Raw genomic sequence first — 26,990 nt, 5'->3', positions numbered from 1 at the left:
AATAAACTAAATATTCAAAACAGCTGAAAATGCAAGCATATGTCAGGAATATGTGTTCCAAAAAGATAATAAAAAAATAAAAAAAAGTAAATTGAGAACTGAATGCATAAATCTCACAAAATTAAAAAATTCCTGTTACTTTTTGACCACTACTCATGATGTACCATCAAGAAGGAGAACCTATACAGTTGTGGTATGAGCCATTGTATATATTAACAAAAGAGAAACAGCTCCTAGGAACTAAGTATCTGCTCTGCATTAACAGGACCTAATCACTGTACTGGTTAATATTATTTGTGCTTAGATCAGCAAAATGTATCATAATAAATTTGCAGGAGAACTGCCACACTTATTGCTTCCACATTTTATGTAATATATGTCTAGTGAACTACACCTTTAACAACAAAAGTATGTTATTTGAATGTTGTGGTTACCCTCTGTCTTTAAAATGAAAATGAAATGAGACTTGAATTTATTTAATAGTGTCTTTAACTTTGCCTCCAATCCTGAGCCTTAAAATTCAAATGATTTAAGTTATTATAGTTTACCTCAGGTGATGCACTGCTGAGGCCCTAAAGCAGAAATCTCCTGAGAAGTTTAATTTATCAGTAGAAAAATGATAACTGGGTTCCTATAATTCACATCTGACAGTGTTCTATAAAGTTCCTCTAAACAAATGTGCTGCTAACTGAAGAATACTAAATCACAAAACAAAGAGTAAATAATTTTCTCAGCATCTTGCAGTAATTTAAGAACTGTACACTGCAATAATTGCTGAAAACAAAATGAAAATATTTTCATCTAAGTTCCATAGTGTATGATAAACCACTGATAACCAAATTAAAAACATATACTTTTCCAATATTATTACAAGTACAGTACTGCGTAGTCATAATTTTTTTTTTAACTATCAGTGTTAACTGCAATAGTTCTCATGGCACAAATTTGTCAATCACTACAGAACAAATAGGAAGCAATGACTGACTGTACAAGACTGAATTTAGTCTGGTTTTTGGCAATCATCTGCAGGTTGTAATTTCCATGCCTCCACTGCTTCACATTAGACATGCAGGTACTGCATTGCCCAAAACTCAGTACTGGGTGGTGGCTCAGAAATTTGTTTCTGATTACATGAAACTTTTTTTTTTTCAAAAATTACTAGTAAAAGCATTTTCCCCAATTGCCACCCTTTTACCACCATTCAGAAACAGTTTCAAATTAATATTCTCCTAGGCTGGTATTTGAAATTAATATTTTAGTGGGAAATAAAAAGATGTGTCTGGACTGTTGCAGTGTATATTTTCAAATGCTAATAATCAGTTTGCATCATCCTTGACTGAGACTGAGCAAAGTGGCAGAGTAAGTAAAGCACTGGAGCAGCGGTATTTTAATCCCTTTCTGGCCACCCAGATTTAGGTTTACTGTATTTACCTAAATCAGTTGGCAGATCCCAGGACAATTCCCTTGTAAAGCACATGGCTGACTTCCTCCCACATCGTTGGCTATCGTAAGCTTGTGCTCCAACTCTGATGCCCTCATTGTCAGTCAGGTGCTATACCCAAATCTTCTTACATTCTGGTGTCCTTGACTGAAATTTCTGCATGCTGGCCTTGTGTTTAGAAAGTATTGTCACAGCCTACAAACAACAGAAATGTGAACATTTCTTATCTTACCAGCTCTACTAGAATTTTGTTTGCCTCTAACCTGCCTATGATCCTCGATTTAAACTCATCTGCGCAGTATAATCACGAAGTCATTGACCATATTGGCTATCTCTACTGTGTTTTCTGAGTTCCACTTTGGCAGCTTCCATCTTAGTCTTGTTGTTGTCTACTATATTATGATGATGCAATCAAATTCAAGTAAATTGTAATGCTGCTGATTTATATGTGATGGTTTTGTGCAGTTCCACAGTGGTAATACTACATTCAGTTTTCCTTTGAATTGCTTTATGCTTTCCTCAGTTATTGAAATTTTGCAATTTTCTCCCCTAGTTTACGAATATCTGTGTTCAACCTCACAACTGCCATGTCTGCTGGAAATGTATAATAATAATGGAAATTTCTGGATGGAGAAAAATGTAAAATAAGGGAAAGGCAATCACTCATCTATAGCAGACCATTGCATGGCGCACAGAAACGTGTAACAGGAAAAAGCAGTCATCATTTACACTAGCTTTTGAGCTCTTACTCTTTTTCCAGCAAAAGTACTCACATTCATAAACACAACCACACAGACACCAAAACATGCATTCCCATGGCCATGGCGTTGAGTCCCCCATGACCACAGGAGTGTGCATTTGGTTAACTGTGAGGGTGTGTGTGAATGCATGTATTTTTTGTAGAAAAAGAGCAAGAGCTTGATAGCTAGTGTGAATGCTGTTTCCTGTTGTGTGTTTCTGCGATCCACTCATTGGTCTGCTATAGGTGAATGGTTACCTTCCTCTTATTTTATGTACAGCTACTGAAAAGTTTATCTTATTATTATTGTGAGTTTTAACATAACAAATGTTTGGAACACTGAAATTTCAAAGATTTAACTGTTTTAGAAATCAATTTGAAGATCTCAGATGGTACTGCAAAAGGAAGAGTGGAAAATAATGTAAATGGACAGGAATATCTACCACAAGGAAAACTAAAGTAAGCTGCAGTATTTGTTGTTATTTATAGAAAAATCTACTTTTGCATGTACTGTACTGATTGAAGTGGACTGTAGAAGTCTTATTGAAAGGCAAATAAAAACATGAAGAAATTTACACTTTCCGTGAGCTTTTAGACAATATATTCAGATCTCAAAAGTTAATCAGAACAAACAGTAAGGAAAATGTATAGAAAGATGGTTGAGTCATGGAGACATGTAGATTATGGCAGTCATATTAGCTAAAGAAAGGAATTTAACACAAATAGTGAACTGTGGTATAGTAGATTCAGATGCCAGAGAAATTTGTGGCATTCTATGGCACAGTAGTCACTTAGATGACAAGGGAACACATTCAGAATCAGGCAGGGAATTAGATAAGACTGACATACAATGTACAGTATAGCTATAGTGACATACATGACACAGAAAAAAGCAAGAGTGTACTATGTATTGCAAAAAGGGAAGGAGGAGGGGGATTCTGATTTAGGGTACAGGGATGAGGAACATAAGGAAAAAGTGGGAGGAGCAGGGTAAGGAAAAGGAGTGCAAGTGAGGTATGCTGTAAGAGAAACACATGCATACGTCAAACAATGGAAAATCCAGGAGGGAATGTGACAATATTACAAGAAGGAAAGTTGCTACTCACCATATAGCAGAGGTGCTGAGTCACAGATAGACACGGCAAAAACACTTTTACAGTGCTTTCAGCCATTGGCGTTTGTCAACAATAGACACATATACGCAAACACGCGCGCGCGCACGCACGCGCACACACACACACACACACACACACACACACACACACACACACACACACACACACACTCACGCTGTGTAGTGCTAGTAGTAGGAACAGGGAAGGAGCTTTTTGGGTGAGGACAGTGACTATCGAAAAAGCTGGTGTTGGTGGGAAGGATCCATATGGCACACGCTGTGAAGCAGTCATTGAAATGAAGGATATCATGTTTGGCAGCGTGTTGAGCTACAGGGTGGTCTACTTGTTTCTTGGCCACAGTTAGTCAGTGGCCATTCATGCAGACAAATGACTTGTTGGTTGACATGCGTACATAGAACACAGCACAGTGGTTGCAGCTTACCTTGTAGACCACATGACTGGTTTCACAGGTAGCCCTGCCTTTGATGGGATAGGTGATGTTCGTGACTGAACTGGAGTAGGTGGTGGTGGGAGGATGTATGGGACAGGAGTATGAACCATGAGGTAACAGATTGGGAGCAGGGTTGTGCAAGGATGGACGAGTATATTGTGAAGGTTTGGTGGACGGTGGAATACCACTGTGGGAGGGGTGGGAAGGATAGTGGGCAGAACATTTCTGGTCTCAATCTTCGTTAGTCACTGTCCTCACCCATCCAGCCCCTTCCCTGTTCCCATTCTGGCGCTACACAGCTGTCATTCCACCACCACGCCCTGTCTTTTTGTTTCTCTCCTTTTCTGCTACTTCCCGCCCCCCCCCCCCCCCCCCCCAACCACTCTCCTGCCCTCCGGCTACCTGCAGCACTTCACCGTCCGCCACCCCTACCATACTATCGCTCCTCTTCCTCCCCCCTCCCCCCCACCAGTCGCCACCATTCCCATCATGCACTGGTGCTGCTACTCACAGTGTGGTTTCAGATGCCTGAGACTGCAGTCATGTGTGTGAGTAGCATTTGCATGTGTGTTTGTGTGTGTGTGTGTGTGTGTGTGTGTGTGTGTGTGTGTGTGTGTGCGTGCACACGCATGTGTGTGTGTTTGTCTATTGTTAACAAAGGCCAATGGCCAAAAGCTTTAACTGTAGAAGTGTCTTTATCGTGCCTATCTGTGACTCAGCATATTTGCTATATGGTGAGTAGCAATTTTCCTTGTCATAATATTATTATATGTCAAACAAAGATAGACAGCAGTATGAGAGTATAAATTAAAGACAAGCAGAAGTCTGCAAAATTTGAAAATAAAATGCGACTGCTGGATATCAAGTTTCCAAGTTCTTAAAATGTAACAATATGCAAGTGGCAGTAATATAACTGGACTGACTAGATTGCCAGACAAACTGCTTTGATTTGATAGGTCACAATGAGACTCCTATGGTGTCTACAATTTACAGTTATCTTTTATAAGAAATAAAAAGTCTTATTTTTGAGCACCACAGCATGTGCCAGATCCTCCTCTCTTGAAAAAACTATGAAATTAATAATAATGATAAGTCACTGATAAAGTTGGACTTCACAGTAGTCAGTCAGTTGGAACAACAGTGTCTTTGTTGGCACTGAATATCCAAAACTTCTTCAAGAATCTGCAAAATGTTGTCATTTGTGGAGTGCTATAGTGTGATATTGGATTTATTTTTTCTTTCTGGGATCTATCTCCATGATCTAGTCCTGACTAGTGGTCCATACATTTTCTACTAGAACCAGTATGTAGCCAGTCATACACACAACCATCAAGTGTAGGGGGCAATGTGGCAATCCTTGTTCGTTGTCCTGGACAAGGCTTTAACGGAGATTGCTTTTTATTGTCTTGTGCCAATGTATCGTGAAGTGTCATGTGTATTTGGGTCTTGTGGGTGATTGTGCCAAGTGCTTATGCAGTGCAGACTTGTGTTGTTATGTGAGAATGTGGAAGCAAAATAAGAGAATATTTGAAAAATGGTACCAGCAAAATTTCTACTTTTGTAGAATGTCTCCATGGGTGCCATCAAACTTAATGTTCCATTCCAACAAATAATTAACAATCTCCCATGCCCTAACTTCATGAGACACTAAAGGGATCTTGGAAATTTAACCTAGGGCATTGCTACAAATAATCACCAGGAACATTTGTACCACCAGTTCCCTTCTCCTTGGAAAATACTTGTGATAAAAATTTCTTTCATTACTAAGTTTTAAACTGAATACCTTAATGTTAAGTGCTAGCACACAATCATGTATTACTTTCTTTTCTGAAGAGGCTTTCCTATGGGTATATTACACTTTTATAATCATAAAACAATAAGGAGAAAATAAAATAGCAGCTTTTGAAATGTGGCGCTACAGAAGAATGTTGGAGATTAGATGGGTAGTTCATGTAACTAATGAGGAGGCACTGAATTGACCTGAGGAGACAAGAAATTCGTGGTACAGCTTGACTAAAAGAAGGGAGCGGCTGATAGGAAACTTCTGAGACATCAAGGAATCATCAGTTAAATATTGGAAGGAAATTTTGGGGATAAAAATCATAGAGTGAGACCAAGAGATGAATACAGTAAATAGAGTCAGAAAGATCTAGGTTGTAATAGTTATTCAGAGATGATGAGACTTGCGCAGGACAGAGGAGCATGGAGAGCTGCATGAAACCAGTTTTCAGACTCAATACCACAGTGACAACAACAAGGGGAAAAAACTAGTAGTGTGAAGATCAATGATGAAAACTGCTGTGAACTCATTCTTTGATAAAGCTGCTCCTAATGGTTTCTTGAAGGTAGTGACAAATAATGTTCTCTTTTGCATGCTATGTCAATAGCATAACATGGCAACAGATTGAGTAACTGACAATTTCATTACTACCAGCTTTACAAGCAGGTTGTGCTTTTCTTTACTAATATTTAAGTGCCACCTGTCTAATAGCCCTAAATCACCCGTTCAGTTTCTAACTGGCTCCCTGTGTATGTAGTTGAGAATATTTACACACATTTGTACATACTATAGCACTTTGCATTTTGTGCCTGTAGGATGAGAATTTTTACACTTTGCTTTTTTTTGTGTCAAAATATTGCTTGATGGTGGTACAGAAGGAGATTTAAATAGAGGGATGTATGAAATGTTTTCATATTTGAGTGTCACACAGATTTGAAATTTATAGGCATATCAAAGCATTTGCGAGATTACTGTGAAAAACAAGTTGGCAAGACAAGATTACTGTAAATGTGGTTAGTGTTGTCATGAAACCTGCCTGTAAGTTGTGAATGAAAGCTAATATATCTTTGATACAAAGTATCATTATAATCAGTCTGGATTTTACCTAGTTATATGCGTAATATTTGTCTGTTATTTCATCATGGAACTGCTCGGTTTAGGTGAATATGAGATGAGAGGAAAATTACTGAGTTTTTAATCTAGGCTGTGAAGACATAGTAATTGTAGTTCATATATTGAAAATTGTACTGATGAATTTATAATTAGGGCTGATATTAGGTGAAAAAATATTGGATTGAAAGATATGGCTATTCATAAACCATGAACGTTTTACTTTGTTGGCTTTTTAGTATGTACCGAATCACAAATGTAAATGATAGCAGAGAAGTGTTCAATAACAGCACTATGACATGGAACAGTAAATTTACTTGGAGAAAATCAGCCAAACTGTTCGAATAACAGTGATAATTCACAAACTATTTTGCAAATTTTGCTGATGAGTCAGTTGTACTCCACTGCCTTCCTATTTTTTGTGTATTTTAAATTAAAAATGGCTTATTGTAATATTCCAAGCATCTACCATCTTTCTACACTTTTTCTTCCATTCCTTATTATCATTAAGAAAAATGCATTTCCATTTCTGAGTGCATGAACACAGTTTTATCTTTCTGATGTGTAGTGTTACTGTGGTTACAAACGCTGTGTTTATTGAATATTCAGTTGAAAGTACATTTGATCTATTCTCTGGAAAAATTCAACATGTGATGGAATAGAACATAAAATGAGATACTCTACTTCTCCAGTTCACATCAGTCTATTCATGTTAGACAGTTGCACACGATGGATAGTAAGTGCCACAATGATCAATGCATCCACAGTATTCAGAGCACATGTTAGCTTACACTACTAGCATTTTTAAAGAAAAATTGTACATATGAAATAATAAAGTTCATTTTAGTTGTGGAGTTGCAGTTTAGCAGTCATCTTTATTAATGTCTTTAATATATTTTGTTACCATTGTTAAGTGCTTTTGGAACATGTAATAGCATTACTTTTCCTTGGTCAAAATAATTTTTATTTCTTTCTTCACTTAACATAAAGGAGAACAAAATTTTGAATCATTGTAGTTAGTACATTGACTGTAGCAAGTTACATGAAGTTAAGATCAGAATTTGATATCTGACTGTAGTATCACTTGATTGTCCAGCACTAACATCTAAAAAAAGAAAGATTTTTGAATATTAATTGAACATACTTTACACTGCTTGTACAGTTATAGACCCTTTCTAAATACAAGACATAAACTGAAAATGTAGTGTACAGCTTATATATTTTTTACAAAGAAAATTGATGGGTTTCAGTCCTTTGACAGTAGGTGTACTGATCATTTTCGTTTTGTGAATAATGCAGCACCTTGTGTCTTCAGTTGCCAGAATTGTAGACACTAGTATGTATTATCATTACTATAGCTTTCATTATTATAGACCTAAGTCATGTTTTCCAACTGTATAGGAACAAAACTATGGCTTTATGGGACGGAGCGACAGGGAGAGTCATGTAATGGTAACCAAATGGTATTCCAATGCATATGCTGAAAATAGTTGTGCTTCCATAAAATGTTCTCTCAACATCACTCTAGTACAGTCTACTATGAAGAACTAGTCAAACATGAAGACAGTAGTAGTAGTAGTAGTAGTAGTAGTAGTAATAGTAATAATAATAATAATAATAATAATAGTAATAATATTTTGTTCAGCAGTAAATGATTCATTGCCTACGTACAAAAACAGCAATGGTTTGTTATAGAATACAACAAAACAGTCTTCTGAACAAGTTATTGACTGACATTGGATAACCATACACATAAATAAACTTATATGGATACGGTGTCTGTTCTTTCAGACATGTTCGAAAAAACAGACACCATATCTATATAAGTATATAGTTCGAAAGCGCTGACAGGTCAAAAGACACACAAACAAACACAAACATACACACAAAATTCAAGCTTTCACAACAAACTGTTGCCTCATCAGGAAAGAGGGAAGGAGAGGGTAAGACGAAAGGATGTGGGTTTTAAGGGAGAGGGTAAGGAGTCATTCCAATCCCGGGAGCAGAAAGACTTACCTTAGGGGGAAAAAAGGACGGGTATACACTCGCACACACACACATATCCATCCACACATATACAGACACAAGCAGACATATTTAAAGACAAAGAGTTTGGGCAGAGATGTCAGTCGAGGCGGAAGTGCAGAGGCAAAGATGTTGTTGAATGACAGGTCAGGTATGAGTGGAGGCAACTTGAAATTAGCGGAGATTGAGGCCTAGTGGGTAACGGGAAGAGAGGATATATTGAAGAGCAAGTTCCCATCTCCGGAGTTCGGATAGGTTGGTGTTGGTGGGAAGTATCCAGATAACCCGGACGGTGTAACACTGTGCCAAGATGTGCTGGCCGTGCACCAAGGCATGTTTAGCCACAGGGTGATCCTCATTACCAACAAACACTGTCTGCCTGTGTCCATTCATGCGAATGGACAGTTTGTTGCTGGTCATTCCCACATAGAATGCATCACAGTGTAGGCAGGTCAGTTGGTAAATCACGTGGGTGCTTTCACACGTGGCTCTGCCTTTGATCGTGTACACCTTCTGGGTTACAGGACTGGAGTAGGTGGTGGTGGGAGGGTGCATGGGACAGGTTTTACACCGGGGGCGGTTACAAGGATAGGAGCCAGAGGGTAGGGAAGGTGGTTTGGGGATTTCATAGGGATGAACTAACAGGTTACGAAGGTTAGGTGGACAGCGGAAAGACACTCTTGGTGGAGTGGGGAGGATTTCATGAAGGATGGATCTCATTTCAGGGCAGGATTTGAGGAAGTCGTATCCCTGCTGGAGAGCCACATTCAGAGTCTGGTCCAGTCCCGGAAAGTATCCTGTCACAAGTAGGGCACTTTTGTGGTTCTTCTGTGGGAGGTTCTGGGTTTGAGGGGATGAGGAAGTGGCTCTGGTTATTTGCTTCTGTACCAGGTCGGGAGGGTAGTTACAGGATGCGAAAGCTGTTGTCAGGTTGTTGGTGTAGTGGTTCAGGGATTCTGGACTGGAGCAGATTCGTTTGCCACGAAGACCTAGGCTGTAGGGAAGGGACTGTTTGATGTGGAATGGGTGGCAGCTGTTATAATGCAGGTACTGTTGCTTGTTGGTGGGTTTGATGTGGACAGACGAGTGAAGCTGGCCATTGGACAGATGGAGGTCAACGTCAAGGAAAGTGGCGTGGGATTTGTAGTAGGACCAGGTGAATCTGATGGAACCAAAGGAGTTGAGGTTGGAGAGGAAATTGTGGAGTTCTTCTTCACTGTGTGTCCAGATCATGAAGATGTCATCAATAAATCTGTACCAAACTTTGGATTGGCAGGCCTGGGTAACCAAGAAGGCTTCCTCTAGGTGACCCATGAATAGGTTGGTGTACGAGGGGGCCATCCTGGTACCCATGGCTGTTCCCTTTAATTGTTGGTATGTCTGGCCTTCAAAAGTGAAGAAGTTGTGGGTCAGGATGAAGCTGGCTAAGGCAATGAGGAAAGAGGTTTTAGGTAGGGTGGCAGGTGATCGGCGTGAAAGGCAATGCTCCATCGCAGCAAGGCCCTGGACGTGCGGAATATTTGTGTATAAGGAAGTGGCATCGATGGTTACAAGGATGGTTTCCGGGGGTAACAGATTGGGTAAGGATTCCAGGCATTCGAGAAAGTGGTTGGTGTCTTTGATGATGGATGGGAGACTGCATGTAATGGGTTGAAGGTGTTGATCTACGTAGGCAGAGATACATTCTGTGGGGGCGTGGCAACCAGCTACAGTGGGGCGGCCGGGATGATTGGGTTTGTGAATTTTAGGAAGAAGGTAGAAGGTAGGGGTCAGGAGGTTGATGGAGTCAGGTGAAAGGTTTTGCAGGGGGCCTAAGGTTCTGAGGATTCCTTGAAGCTCCGCCTGGACATCGGGAATGGGATTACCTTGGCAAACTTTATATGTGGTGTTGTCTGAAAGCTGACGCAGTCCCTCAGCCACATACTCCCGACGATCAAGTGCCACGGTCGTCGAACCCTTGTCTGCCGGAAGAATGACGATGGATCGGTCAGCCTTCAGATCACGGATAGCCTGGGCTTCGGCAGTGGTGATGTTGGGAGTAGGATTAAGGTTTTTTAAGAAGGATTGAGATGCAAGGCTGGAAGTCAGAAATTCCTGGAAGGTTTGGAGAGGGTGATTTTGAGGAAGAGGAGGTGGGTCCCGCTGCGACAGAGGACGGAACTGTTCCAGGCAGGGTTCAATTTGGATAGTGTCCTGGGGAGTTGGATCATTGGGAGTAGGATTAGGATCATTTTTCTTCATGGCAAAGTGATATTTCCAGCAGAGAGTACGAGAGTAGGACAGTAAATCTTTGACGAGGGCTGTTTGGTTGAATCTGGGAATGGGGCTGAAGGTGAGGCCTTTGGATAGGACAGAGGTTTCGGATTGGGAGAGAGGTTTGGAGGAAAGGTTAACTACTGAATTAGGGTGTTGTGGTTCCAGATTGTGTTGATTGGAATTTTGAGGTTTTGGAGGGAGTGGAGCTGGAAGTGGGAGATTGAGTAGATGGGAGAGACTGGGTTTGTGTGCAATGAGAGGAGGTTGAGGTTTGCTGGAAAGGTTGTGAAGGGTGAGTGAGTTGCCTTTCCGGAGGTGGGAAACCAGGAGATTGGGTAGTTTTTTGAGGTGGAGGGTGGCATGCTGTTCTAATTTACAGTTGGCCTGTAGGAGGATGCTCTTAACAGCCGGTGTGGATGTGGGAGAGGAAAGATTAAGGACTTTTATTAAGGATAGGAGTTGACGGGTGTGTTCATTGGCTAAGTTGATGTGTAGGTGAAGGATTAGGTGGGTGAGGGCAATGGATTGTTCAGTTTGGAACTGGTATAGGGACTGATGGAAAGAAGGGTTGCAGCCAGAGATGGGAACTTTAAGTGTGAGGCCTTTGGGGGTAATGCCAAATGTTAGACAAGCCTGAGAAAATAGAATATGGGAGCGTAATCTGGCTAGGGCGAAGGCATGTTTGCGGAGGGAATGTAAATAAAACTTAATGGGGTCGTTGTGGGGGTGTTGTGATGGTGACATTGTATTGGAAGGTGGAAAGTGTAACATGAGGCTGAAATGAAAATGAAAATAAAAATATATGGGGAGAGATAAAGTTGAACTGGAAAGTAACTGAAGATCTGGTGTGAAAAAGGCGAAAAGGTGTTGGTTACAGCTGGGCTATGTTGGACTTGGGTTGGTAGACAATGATGTGCACAAAGGTTAGGTGGTTGTGTTGCCGCCAAAACACGCTAAAGGACGGAGAAATTCGGGAAAATTTCGAAAAAACTGCATGTAATGTATTAAAAGGAGTGGTTTTGTGGTGGCAGATTATGAAAATGAGGCTAACAATTGTCTGACGAAGAAATAATGACGTTAAAACCTGTGGGAAGCGGCTGAAAATTATCAGTGATGTGGGAAAAACGGAAATGGAAATAAAGCGAAAGTTATTAGAAATAGCCGAAATGGTTGTTTAAAAGGTGAAAGGAACTGTTTGTGAACTAGAAACGGTGGATTTTATAGCAGGGTAGTGTTGAAAGCGTCAAAAAATTTTTTTTGGTTATGGTTTGGAAGTGGGTTACGTATTATTGACCTGCATTATGACAGCTGCCACCCATTCCACATCAAACGGTCCCTTCCCTACAGCCTAGGTCTTCGTGGCAAACGAATCTGCTCCAGTCCAGAATCCCTGAACCATTACACCAACAACCTGACAACAGCTTTCGCATCCCGTAACTACCCTCCCAACCTGGTACAGAAGCAAATAATCAGAGCCACTTCCTCATCCCCTCAAACCCAGAACCTCCCACAGAAGAACCACAAAAGTGCCCTACTTGTGACAGGATACTTTCCAGGACTGGACCAGACTCTGAATGTGGCTCTCCAGCAGGGATACGACTTCCTCAAATCCTGCCCTGAAATGAGATCCATCCTTCATGAAATCCTCCCCACTCCACCAAGAGTGTCTTTCCGCTGTCCACCTAACCTTCGTAACCTGTTAGTTCATCCCTATGAAATCCCCAAACCACCTTCCCTACCCTCTGGCTCCTATCCTTGTAACCGCCCCCGGTGTAAAACCTGTCCCATGCACCCTCCCACCACCACCTACTCCAGTCCTGTAACCCGGAAGGTGTACACGATCAAAGGCAGAGCCACATGTGAAAGCACCCACGTGATTTACCAACTGACCTGCCTACACTGTGATGCATTCTATGTGGGAATGACCAGCAACAAACTGTCCATTCGCATGAATGGACACAGGCAGACAGTGTTTGTTGGTAATGAGGATCACCCTGTGGCTAAACATGCCTTGGTGCATGGCCAGTACATCTTGGCACAGTGTTACACCGTCCGGGTTATCTGGATACTTCCCACCAACACCAACCTATCCGAACTCCGGAGATGGGAACTTGCTCTTCAATATATCCTCTCTTCCCGTTACCCACTAGGCCTCAATCTCCGCTAATTTCAAGTTGCTGCCACTCATACCTGACCTGTCATTCAACAACATCTTTGCCTCTGCACTTCTGCCTCGACTGACATCTCTGCCCAAACTCTTTGTCTTTAAATATGTCTGCTTGTGTCTGTATATGTGTGGATGGATATGTGTGTGTGTGCGAGTGTATACCCGTCCTTTTTTCCCCCTAAGGTAAGTCTTTCCGCTCCCGGGATTGGAATGAATCCTTACCCTCTCCCTTAAAACCCACATCCTTTCGTCTTTCCCTCTCCTTCCCTCTTTCCTGATGAGGCAACAATTTTTTTGCAAAAGCTTGAATTTTGTGTGTATGTTCGTGTTTGTTTGTGTGTTTTTCGACCTGCCAGCACTTTCGTTCGGTAAGTCACATCATCTTTGTTTTTTGAAAAATTTTTCCCACGTGGATTGTTTCCCTCTATTATATTAAATATATAGTTCTGGCAATACTGGCCATGACCTTCTTCTTCTGTGCAGGTGCACACATATTCCCTGAACTCTTATGGGACTTGGTAAGAATGTCTTCCATGAGTAATGAGTATGTTAGGGTGGGACACTACGAATGTAGTGTGTGGACATACAAGGTGAGAATGTGGGTCTACCGGTGCGCAAGATACAAGGTGAGAATGTTGGTCTACCGGTGCGCGAGATAGTTCCTGCAGTCGCACTGTCCTCTGTGCCCTCGGTGAGACAGGTGGATAGAGCATCTGCCATGTATGCAGGAGATCCCGGGTTCGAGTCCTGGTCGGGGCACACATTTTCACCTGTCCTCGTTTTTATATATCAACGCCCGTCAGCAGCTGAAGCTATTAACTTAATTCTAATTTCATACACATAAATAGTTTGCTGCTAAATTCAGGCAATTGCATACATTAAACATGTGAAAATTTAGGTATTTTTATACAATGTGAGAGTGTTACAGGTATCCTGAAAAGGTGTTGGAGGAGCAGAGAAAATATGAAGCTCATTCAGTAAACAATATTTTGTTGAACAATTTTTCATAGTAACATATTTATTCTTAAGAGTTCGTATTTACTGACAATAACAATGTTTCTTTTATATGTACTACTTTTTGACATAGTCTCCATCATTTTCTATGGACTTACTCCAGCTTTGGGTAAGACTTGTAATCCCTGTTGGTAGAACCTCTTGCCTGTGCTCATAGTCATGTTTTCACTGCATACATTACATTTTCATCATTATCAAACTGTGTCCCATTTAGAGAATCCTTAAGTGGCCCAAACAGATGGAAGCTCGAAGGTGTCAGATCTGAGATGTAGGGTGTATGAGGCAATGGTGCCCAACCCCATTTGGTGATGTGTGTCTGGATTCTGAGACTTGTGTGTGAGCATGCATTTTTGTATTGAAGCAAGATTTCTTTAGGATTCTTGTCAGATCAAACATGATTGAACAGTTCTTGAGTTTATACAGAGTCTTCACAGATTCCTCTGAATTAAAGGTTGAGCCTTTTGGCAACAGATCCATTAGCCATCACTATTCCAAAATACTGTGATCGTGACTTTGTCAGTAGAGGGAGCTGCTGTGAATTTATTATTATTTTGATGGTTGCTGATGGTACTACCTCAGTGATTGCTTTTTGTCTCTGGTTCAAAGTGATGCACCCAGGTTTTGTCACCTGTAATGGTCTGTCACAAAAAGCCTGCACATCATCTTCAAACTGCCTCAAAAATTCAGATGAAATGGCTTTTTTAAAAATTTTGTAGACTGTTGTGAGCATTTGTGCAACCGATCTTCAGCACTCATTTAAATAATCCAAAAGTCTCAGCTGCTGCTCATGCTCTTTTAATGCTCACCAATGTCTGTCAAGTTGTGTTGCACCTATCTGCACAAATAATAGTGTCAGTGTGATTCACCATGTCAGAAGCAGTGGCTGTGACTTGATGTCCCAAATGTGCCTGAACATCGAGCTGAGTTTCTGTCTTTCCTGATGCTAATCTCTTTACCCATCACTCAACAGCACTTTTATCAACTGCATCATTACCACACTCAGCATGCAAATGTTCATGGATGTTCATCGTGCTTTTTTTCCCCACAACCAATTATAGCCCATTTCTTGCAATGAGTATCTTGCATGGATTCCATTCTGATGTTTCACTAAAGCTCTGCCATCTGCTGGAACAGTTTGAAGCTTCCCACATGTGCAGAAGAAATGTCAAGTTTGAATGTCCCCTGTATATAGTAAGAACAGTAAAAAGTTTGGGACATTATTTATTGAATTATTATTGTATAAAGAACAGTATTCCCCAAAATAAAATTTGAGATTTACATCCCATAATACATAATTTATTTGTATTTATTTATTTTACAGAAAACATTAAGAGTTTTTGAATCACAAGAATAGCTTTACAAATTAAAGATTACTAAGCTATTAAATATCAGCATTTCACACCACTCTCCAACATAATATAACAAAAATGATAGCTGTCGGCAGACATCAAGATCTTTTACATATTTATTTATCCCTCTTGACAATATCAGTAAATCTTCAAATGGATCCTTGCTGGCATCTACAAAACATGTTGATACATGAGTTATTGTCTGTTTTTCCATGTTGCACTCACAAGATGATGGTGAAGATTTACCCCACTTGTGGAACTTGTCTGTATATCTTCCATGGCCCATTTGGATGTGTTTCAGGATAGTCAGATTTTTCACCCCACAGGGAATATGTCATTCAGCTGTGGAAATCTGGGGTTTTCAGTAGCCCACTGTTCCATCTGATATCAACAGGTGGAATGTGATTAAAGATAGGTAACCAGTATGTCAGAGGTGGATCATATTGACCTACTAACAATATGCTGGATTTGTTAAGTTGTACAGTACATCTATCTTCTTCACATATGAACTATAAAGATAGACAGACACACACAGTACTCTGCTGTTGAGGGTACCAGTCTGAGTGCAGATACTTGAAGAATGTCTGCTGATGATTCCCAACTAGTGGCACAGAGCATATAGAGAATGTTGTTTCTACATTTGAATGTAGTAGAGGTTCATGTCAAGTGCTTCTTAAAAGAAAGTGTTCCATATAACATGGTCCAAAGATATTTTGGATGCATATTTTGATGAAGTTTGTCTCCCACAAAATAGGCATCAAGGGCTCCGTGCTCCAATCTATTGGACAGATGAAAATGTGCACCTTTTGTTTTATGTAAGTCTGCAGGCTTTTGTTGCCATTGTCACTAAAGATAAAATCTTCTGGGTTTTTAGGCCATGTCATACTTCCTCCTAAAATAATCATCATTTCAGCCCCTCTGCTGGGGTCTTCTTCAGGATGTTTTGGTGTCCACTATTGCTAGAATACTGTCAGAGACCAGTGTCACATTCTCTTATAAAGGGGAGTTTTCCTACATTTGTGCTGGAGAAGTGGGAGTATGTGTTAACATTCTTGTGGCTATCATTGGTGGGCCATGGTCATAGGCTAACATTCATGCACTGATGCAGAAGAAGGGGTGTTATTGGTTAAACTCATATGGATACTATTGGTGGCACATCATCATTGGATAGAAAGGCACTATTCCACACTTATGCTGGAGTAGTATAACATTCTTAGGGGTCGTTTTATCATTTTAAATAATGAATCCTGTTTTTTGTTTCCACTAAACATTTATTATAATCTCAAATTAATTAAAAGCATCTTGACAAATCTAAAACAAGTTGTAATATACTTACAATAATGAAATAAATCATGCACAACAAGCTACATGCTTTCTGTCTAAAATACAAAACCAGACTGACTACTGTGCCAGTATGGCTACCCCTATGTGTATATTCTAAACAATCCTCGGCATTGTTTAGAATCATTTTTTGATTAATTAACAATTAAAACTCTCATCCTAAAACAAATGTCACATTTTAAAGATTACCTAGATTCTTATATATTAAATACATGAGTGAATTCTAATCTTTATATAAGTTGAAGCAAGTATAAATGCTTAAGTATCAAATATTAACAATACACTTGCTATATTACTAATTACAGGAGACTAATATCATATAAAATGTTCCTACCAATTAACAGACTTCTACACATTAGTGTAATTAAGATTCCGTAATCATTTCCTTCAAAACTTTTTCACAAGTACATATTTCCATACACCTCTATGTCAGAAACTACTGTTTATGGTTAAAATTTATGCATTTTTATTAGTTTTAATTGAACTGTTACGTTTCAGTAGGCTTATTGGTTGAAATTCCTCCTGCTACTATTGGTTGGCCATCATCATTGGCTAGATGTGAAACAGACAGTGAAGGGGAGGGGAAATGTTTACCCAAAATATTATTGTCCGCCGAGGTGACTTGCAGCGAGTTTTTTATCTCACTCACATACCACTGCCACATATTTACTTCCTTGATGAAGGGGAGTCATGATGCTGGAAGCCTATAGCCATCCTCTCCATTGAAATAACATACATTCTTGGAAATTTCAACTGCTTCTCAGACCTTTTTTCTATAAATGTTAGTTTCCTTAGCCAGCACATGCACATTATGAAAATCAATGTCAGAGCCACATGATGTTCTGCTACTGTCGATTTTACACTTTGTTTTAACCGCGTGTGCTATTCATGTTCCTTAATGCTTTCTTTAACATTTCTTCCTGTTTTGCCACATGTCGCTTGATAGATGCCTGCATTGTGAAGACAAACAGGTGCATCCATTTTTCATCAGAAAAAATCTTTTATTTTGTTTTCACTTAAGAAATATGTCTGGATACCATTTTTCTTTAGAATTCTGCTTATGTGATCAGTGACCTCAGAAATGAATGGTAACCTAACAGAGTGAGGAGATGGTTCCTCATTACTCTTCTTAGCATGATTAATATTCTGCCTAAAAGCCATGTTGATTGAACAACTATTATAACCATTGGCCTTCATTGTCCTCTTTAAAAAATTAAACTGCAGTTCCAGGTTGTTGTCATTGCTGATATGGAAGTGACGTGAGGACATGTGTTGAATACTGCTTGCTTCTGGGCTGGGTGGTAGTGCGAAGTGATATCTAAATACTTGTTTGTGTTGGTTGGCTGTGACCTAGAGTGTTATCAGATCTCCTGTGTACCAACACATTTAGGAAGGGGAGACTGACCTCACGCTCAGCCTCCAAGGTAAATTTGATTTTTGGGTGAATTCCATTTAAGAAATTGTGGAACGCATGAAGTTCTTCACTGTGTGGCCATATAATAAATGTATCATCTACATAGCAGAGCCTACAAGAAGGCTTCAAAGGATCACTACTTAAAGCCTGTTGTTCCATAAAAATGTCAGCTGCAACTGGCAATAAGAATCAGTCCATAGCAAGCCATCAGCCTGTTCTTAGAATTCACCATTGTATTTTTTTTGTGACTTAATTGAATTATGTCTTCATTCAAGCTATTTTAAATACACTGTAAATTTTCATCTGATACATCTTGTATGAGTTTTACCCCTTGGTGCTCTTGATGTAGACACTAAATGTGACACAATCCTATTGGATGTTAGAAGAGTGTTATTCCTTACTTTTATTTTGAATGCACCCAGCTTCTCTACTTGTTGTTTGAAAATCGAGTGACTCAGCAGTCTGTATTCATCTAGTACATCCGGCTGGATTACAGTTATGAAGTAGCTTATCTGCTTTTCCTGGTTCACCACTTTTTAGAGGTCAATCATACTGTTTTTAATTCGTTTTTTTTTTCAGCCTGGAATATATTGCTTACAGTAGCCCCTAGGCATCAAATTCATTTGCTAAACTTATCACAGCTCCAACAAGCCTCTCATAGTTATTTGCTTTGGTGGAAATCCAACCAAGATATTTGTCCAGATTGTTAGCAAATGCATCCCGTGTTGCTTCTCTGAAGTTCCATCTCTGTCATGGAAAGTATGATATGAGTGGGATACTTGTCCCAATTTCAATCAAGATTGGATGGTGTTGGCTGTGTGGGAGGTCTTGTAAAACTAACTGGGAACTTGGAAGAGGTGGTTTACTCTCATTAGTCATTACAAGGCTTAGATCAAGATTATACTCTTGTCCGCATGCTGTGACAAACACCAAATATAAATTGTTGTCTTCTGCCCATTTTACAATAGCTTCACTGCTTTCATCATTTTCATTGTATTTTCATTGAGTATGGTGACTGTTAAAATTGCTGAGATGTATGGCAGGATGGTGTGATATCAGAATGACCTGTTGAGGCCAAGAGATAGCTGAAGGTCTGTATATATTAATTACTGTTATTTTTTTCAATTCTTGGAGCAATTTTGTGGACATCATTGAGAACAGATATATAGCACAGTTGTACATTATTGACTGACAATCATACATAATTTATAGATGTATCTAAATAATAGAATATAGAGTCTTTAATCTGTTGAAGTTTCAGTTTTTCAACATTCAACAATAAAATAGCAAGGTTACTTACTGCACAGATGAAATAAATATTCTCCTCCACAGTATAAAGTTTATGGTGTTTACACTGAGGTTATGAAAGTCATGGGATACATCCTAATGTATTGTCAAACCTTCTTTTGCCCAGTGTAGTGCAGCAACTTGACATGGCATGGACTCAACAAGTTGTTAGAAGTCTTCTGCAGAAACATTGAGACATTCTACCTGTGTAGCTATCCATAATTGCGAAAGTATTGCCAGTGCAGTTATTGGGCACCAATTGACCTCTTGATTATACCCTGTAAATCTTCTATGAGATTCATGTCATGTGATCTGAGTGGATAAATCATTCACTCGAATTGTCCAGAATGTTCTTCAAACTAGAAATGAACAATTGTGGCCCAGTGACATGGTGCCTTATCATCCATAAAATCTCCATCATTATTTAGGAACATGAAGTCCATGAATGGCTGCAAAAGGTCTCTGAGAAGCCAAACATAATGGGGACCCAGTCTATTCCATGTAAACGTAGCTCACACCATTATGGAGCCACAACCAATTTGTACAGTGCCTTGTTGAAAACTTGGGTCCATGGCTTCATGGGGTCTGCACCACACTCAAACCCTAACATCAGCTCTTACTAACTGAAATCAGGTCTCATCTGAACATGCCATAGTTTTCCAATCATGTAGGGTCCAACCAATATGGTCATTAGCCTAGGAAAGGCACTGCAGGTGATGTCATACTGTTAGCAAAGGCACTTGAGTCGGTTGTCTGCTGCCATAACCCATTAACACAAAATTTTGCCGCATTGCTCTAACGTATACATTCATCATATGTCCCACATTGATTTCTGTGTTTATTTCACCCAGTATTACTTTTCTGTTAAGGCCCGTCCACACGCAACAATCTGTCTGCGCAAATGTCTGCGCACATTGCATCTGCGCAGACAGATTGTTGCGTGTGGACAGAAGATTTGCACCAACCTGAGGTGTGTGCAAACCTGGAAGTTGGAGTTGGAGGTTTGAGTGAAACCTCTAAAATCTGTGGGTTCAAACCACATCTGCGCAGACAAGTTGGAGCATGTGGACAGGAGATTGCCACAAATCTGGCGCAAAACAGCTGTTTGCTCAGTCTAGTGTTTGTATTTGTGCACACAGGGCATTAAAATGTCTGATACTCGTCAGTGTTCTTGAGAGTTTGTAAGTGAATTCATTGAAATATATAGAAACTACCCATGTTTGTGGAAGATTAAAGTAAAGAATATAGTGACCAAGACAAATAATTTCGCCAGTCGTTAGGTTCGCCCTGCAACTCTCACAGTAAATTTATGTGAGAAAACTGCTTTCGCTTTAGCAGCCACTGTCTACACCATTTTGACCACTTTCTCTGTTTCCTGTGGTTAGTCTGAATGTTTTTTGCAACACAAGTTGCGAACACAGACCACAACAGAACTTCCTCCATTTCTATATTTCAAAATAACTGAATTAAATTTTTGATGGTTACGGGGAGTGTAGTTGCTTGCCACTGATATTTCTTTTCTACACCGACAGATGGCGGGCGAGTAGTAGATTGGGGTTTATGTCGTGCGTGAACACACCACATTTGCAGCGATCTTTTGCATATACAGACATCTGCGCTGATGTCTGTGCAGACAGATCGTTGCGTGTGGACCGGGCTATAGCACAGACAATTTTATGCTTACACCACAGCTCTCAGTTGTTCAGTGAAGACCATTGGCCAGTGCATTGTCTATGGAGAGACGTAATGCCTCAAATTTGGTATTCTCGGTACACTCTTGTCACAGTGGATATTGGAATATTTAAAGCCCTAATGATTTCCAAAATGGAATATTCCATCCATCTAGCTACAACTACCATTCCCCATTCAAAGTCTGTTAATTCCTGCCATGCAGCCATAATCATGTTAGAAACCTTTTCGCATGAATCATCAGCGTATAAATGTGAGCTCCGCCAATGTACTGTCCTTTTATACATTGCATATGCAATACTACCACCAGCTGTATATATGTATATCACTATCCCATGACTTTTCTCACCTCATTGTATGTGGAGGTAGTTAGTATCTCATCATTGTAATCAATGTCATGATTTAATAAAAAATAACTTTTGTTTTATGTAAAGTGCTTCTCTAATTTTGTTTTGGATGGGAGTCTCTGTAACTGTTTCATGAAACAGGTAGTATTTTTTACGAAATTGAGGACTTTATTTAAGAGTGTTCCATTTCTGTTTCAGAGATATAATATCTTATCTAGATGAAATAGAACATAGTAGTACAGAAGTAAAAGATTTCATTAGCTCAAGTCAGTGCACTCTCAGTGAAAGGCAGAAAGACAGAATTTACCTCGAGGAAGCTTTAAGGTATGACAGATGTGAAATAATTACTCAGTTTGAATTCTAGAATATTTTGAGTTATATTTTATAACTTTTTCTTCAGGTATAGGCAGACCAAGAAAAAGATGGATATCACAACTGGCAAATGCCTAATGCTTGAAATGTACTAGAAGAGAAAGAAGAAGAATATTTTGTTCCTAATTTTTTGAGATTTCATTTATTTTCCAAAGTTGGTGGAAGGGATTTGTTCAGTTATCCATTGAATAGATGGAATAATATATAGTACTCTTTATATTTGTTTAAAATAGTATTTATGCTTAGCCAAATTACTCAATTATGTATGACTCAAATGATGCACTTGTGGCTGCTGAGAAGGCATAAATTTTAGTAGCTGTATAACTGTTCTTTAGTTATTATGTAATTGCATATAGAATACTTTGATGGTTATAATAAACAGTGAAAAATGTGTTTGAACACAATACAAAATATTGTTTGTGAATGCTACAGACAATTTAGATGATGTAAACTATGTCTACTGTGGAAATATGACTTTTCTTCATTGATCACCCATTGTAACAGATACATCAGTGAAATGGCCAATTTTGAAAATTCCACCAGTGATATAAATTTATTCACAGTGTTATAAAAGAAATACAAGATGAATTTACAATGCTTGCACTTTAAAATGCCCATCACTTGAAAATAACTTCACTAAGTGGCCACCATTTTCCTTCTCACATACTGGAGTATTTAATGGAAGTTAAACATCATCTCGTAGGACTGGCACTGGAATTTGATTAACTTCCTCACAAATTTGATTCTTCTGTTCTTGGATGATGTGTGGTGGGTCACATTGGAAGATCTGAAGTTTCATATGACCCCAAAAGAAGAAATCACACACTGAAAGATCAGGGGATTTGGCGACCAGGAAATACTCCCATTCTTGGAGATGAGATGACCAGGGAAGATGTTCTGTAGCACATAAATGGAATGCTGCGAGGTATGACATGTGGCACTATCTAGTTGGAAGAATATGTTTGCAGTTACAGGAAGATCAGCAAGCTATCGCACCAGGAAATGGTTCAACAAATGAACATAGAATTATGTATTCATAATAACAGCACTTCTGTGATTGTCTTAAAAAAATAAAGCCCTATGTTTCCAAACAATCATTCGCCAGACTTTTGATGAAGCCTTTCAGGATTTTCACACAACCAATATCTACAGTTTTGCTTTTTAACAAAGACTGGCTCATGAAACTTGGCCTCATCATTCATGAGCAGATTGTCGCACAGACCTGGGTCGTTGTTCACAAATTCCAACAATTCCCAGCAAAAGCATAGTGTCTTTGGGAAGTCGTCCACATTAAGTTTTTGCACTCTGAATTTTGTGTGGGTGGTATTGCAGCTGAGTGTGCCATATTCACTGTACTTTGTGATCTGATATGTGAAGTTGCAGCACATGCTTGCATTCAAAACACATGTCATTTTGCCTGAAGGCTTCTTCCACTGTTGCAGCAACTTCTAGTGTTTGCTAGCATTTTGCACTTCCTCCCCTCTTTTGCACTGTATCACTTGTTCCCTCAAAGTTCTGTACACTTTTTCTCATAGTATGTACCGATGCAATGGGGGCATGATGTGAGATTGTAATGAGCACTAAATACCTCTTTACAGCTACATAGCTGTTGTTATTTTTGTAAAATGCCTTTGTGGCAACAGTGCATTGCTCAGAGGGCCATGACACCATCTTGACTGAATATTGGTGTCAGGGTCAATGGCAAAGGTTTGTTGTCCAAATGGCACCACTCTAGTTTTCTGATTCCTAATGTAATGTGCTATTATCTGGGTCACCAAATCACCCATTCCACTGCCACACCTGTTACATCATGTTTTGTAACCCCAAGTATGAAGGAGAGAACATAAGGATGCATCCAAGGAAAGGAATGCATTAGTAGAGACAGAGCAAGTAGAAACTGACGTTCTTCACACTTAACTGTGACAGGTGACTGGTGGGAAAGCCCTTAATTACTTCTTAATTAGAATTAAGGAGGCTGACCTGACTACATCCTAATGTCCACTCCAGCCAAGTTTACCATGCCACTCTAAACATTCACACCAAGTAATTGATGCTACCCACAATGTAACTCTCTCCATGGGTGTTAGAGGAAGGAAGGAGAGAGAGAGAGAAACAGAGGGAAAGGGGGGAAGAGTGGCGCAGCAGTTAGGCATGCAGATTTGTATATAACTGAAATAATTTCATTGGTCTTTTTTTTCTGTGAAATATGTTAAAATATTCTCAACATTCTTCCTTCATGTAGGAATAATTATAAAGCAAAAGAAGAGACAACAAGTAAAGATGAAGCCAGATTAACACAACATGTGAAGACTCTAGAGCTGCAGTTGGAAGACCGTGACCGATGTCTTTTACTGGCACGCCAAGCCATATCTCAGCAACAAGAGGCCCTGAAGCAATCAAAACACAAAATGGAGCTGAAGATACGTTCTTGTAAAAAAGATTATGAAGATGTTGTCCTACGTCATCAGAAGTTCATAGATCAGGTAACTTTAGGTATAGCAAATGGAAAAATGAGTTAAGTTGTCCTTAACCGAAATGTTAGTTTCAATAGCCCAATTCAAATAAGCTCTTGCTTTCATTTAATTTGTAAAATAACGACCAGTAAAAGTGAGGTGTCAGTCTAATGTAAAGAATAAATATTTAAACTGATTACAATTCAAAACTTTGAGTCAGCTGAGGAGAAATGTTTGGATGCACTATTAGTTACATACTCCCATTTTAGGAACCAGAATGCGTAATGATTGCAGTGCTGAACACATGCAGAAAGCGAGTAAATGCAGTTAACGCACACTTTATTACCAATTATGAACATACATCAATAATATATGCACATACAACAGTTGTTAATAGCAAACTGAGCAGACTAGAGTGTCACAGATATTCTTCCCTGTGCGAAGACTAAACTCATATTGTTGTCCAAGAGTAGTATAACATTTTACGTCATCGATGGTGAAGTCTAGTGATTTGCATTGGTGTTTATGCACACTTGAACTGTTTTGTGCACACAGTTCCATGAAACGCCAACACATGGTAGTGTAGTCCCTTTGGACCTATGCAGCAATGGTATTCAACTTTTACTGAGGCACGCTTGAGGAATCAGTGCTCCAGTAGCCTGAGTGTCTACTCTGGGAAAGGGAGAAAATCAATTTTTTTGTGATTTTCACACTGTAAAACACTTGAAAGTGTATAAGACTATGTCATATCATTTTGTGAACTTATTTTTTCATCAAAAGTTTTAATTGATTTGTGAAAAAAGAGAACTCATAATTTTGGTTTCACATGATGTTTTAGTTCCATAACATTTTGAAGAAATTATGCTGTTAAAAATTTTGCTTTTTTTCACTTGTGATTGTGTGGCCTTCTTAATAAACCATTTACCTTTCCACAGTTCATAACAGTCATTGTGAAATGATGTGTGCTTGATTTATGAATCTTCTACTGAAGAAGTTACATAGCGTGCAGCTTACCGATCACTCCCTTTTAAACCATACAGTACTGTGAGTGAAACACAGCTGAAAATACCAAAGAATTTTTGAAATGGTAGTGACACTGACATCTGTGTTCTTTCATGTGTAATTGTGAGTTATTAAATGGCTTCTGTGCCACCCTCAGAAGCCAACAGGGGGTTTAGTTCCATTCATTCCGCTAGTTTAAGCATTTACTGTAACTTATACCAGTAAAATGCAGTGTGTAATATTTTCCACAATCAATAGTTCATAGAAAATAAGTATTTGCATGATGTATAAAATGCTCACACAATTTTGTATTAGTTCACTTGACTTGTCTTATATTACTAGTACATCCTTTGTAAAATATGTAATCAACAGGAACAAAATGAAAATCAAATCAAACGTAGTGACAAACTGCAGGAGAGAAAAATGAATTAAGGGCAATCAGTACAGGCCTAGTATTGGACCCTTGTGCGATTTTAATTCTTCCACATTCAGTGTAGTGTCAAATGATGCAGGAGAGAAAAACAAATCACTAGCAACCAATGCAGGCCTAGTATTGGACTCTCATGGTTTTAGTTCTTCCATGTTCAGAAGACTCGACATGTATATGGATTTTTCCCTCAGCAATGATGATTACACTGGAGTGTCATTTCCTGTGGTCTTACAATACCTCATGCTTCATATCATAAAAACAATTAATTCTTATCCATTTCTTAGGATGTTACAAAAATAGACCCACTCAAACTCTTCCTGGCTTCTTCCTCCCTCCCTAAATGACTGTTGTAGTTCATTCCTTGTTGCTAACTGGTAAGCCATTCAACATAGTTCACCACATGTCAAGTCATGAAATTTCTCTTCTATGTGAAGCAGGGAAGACACTAGTTTCTTTTCCATTTCTACACACAATACAAGTTTTCTTCCAATTTGCCATGAAATAAATGGCATTCCTTAGGGGTGTGATCGGTCTGTTACTGTTAACAATGTATGCATGTATACTAATGGGACATACTGGAAACTCCACTAGGCTATTCACAATGCTGTTGGCTATAAGAAAGTAGTAACACCAGGGAACTTAACATAATGCGGGAAGACCTGCAGAGGATTGAGGACATGTGCAGAAACAGGCAGTTGAACCTGAATGTAAACAAATGCAATTTATTGCACATAAAGGCAAAAAGATTGAAGCTTACTTTCACATGTAAATGAACCAACAGTAATAATATGTAAAATAAGGGTAAGTGGCCACTCACCTATAGCGGACTGATGTGTGGAGTTTAGAAACATGAAAGAGAAAACAGCATTTACACTAATACCAGCTTTTGAGCTCTTGCTCTTTTTCTAGTAAAAGAGCACAAAACCACACAGATGTCCAAATGTACAGTCCCGCAGCCATGGCAAGACTTATTGTTGATTATTTAAAGCAGTTGCATGGGCTGATGGTGGTGGGTAGAGGGGGTAGGAAAGGATGCACAAAGGAAGGAGGGGGTAGTGGGATAGAGTGAGGCAGGTCTTTTGACACATGACTCAGTGACTGCCCAACAAGATGAAGGGAGTTCAGAGAATAGAGCATAAAAAGAAATAGAGAGGAAGGGAGGAGAGAAAGGTGGAGATGATGAAGAGGTAGGCAGAGAGGGAGAGAGA

At 39.3% G+C, this 26,990-nt stretch overlaps 1 protein-coding gene across 1 annotated transcript in view; it reads left to right on the top strand.

The window, feature by feature from the left end:
• The first annotated feature begins 3,030 nt into the window (after positions 1–3,030).
• LOC124719079 (centrosomal protein of 131 kDa) overlaps positions 3,031–26,990 on the top strand; it is a 113,135-nt gene continuing 89,175 nt past the window's right edge. Inside the window, exons 1-3 of the mRNA XM_047244798.1 lie at positions 3,031–3,170; positions 21,724–21,849; positions 24,140–24,380. Of these exons, the coding sequence (XP_047100754.1) occupies positions 3,031–3,170; positions 21,724–21,849; positions 24,140–24,380 (507 nt within the window). The remainder of the gene's footprint in view (positions 3,171–21,723; positions 21,850–24,139; positions 24,381–26,990) is intronic.

The sequence above is a fragment of the Schistocerca piceifrons genome, chromosome 1 (assembly GCF_021461385.2).
Source record: "Schistocerca piceifrons isolate TAMUIC-IGC-003096 chromosome 1, iqSchPice1.1, whole genome shotgun sequence".
Classification (NCBI taxonomy): Eukaryota; Metazoa; Arthropoda; class Insecta; order Orthoptera; family Acrididae; genus Schistocerca; species Schistocerca piceifrons.
The sequence above is the reverse complement of the archived record's forward strand: the minus strand, read 5'-3'. Positions and strand labels throughout refer to the sequence as shown.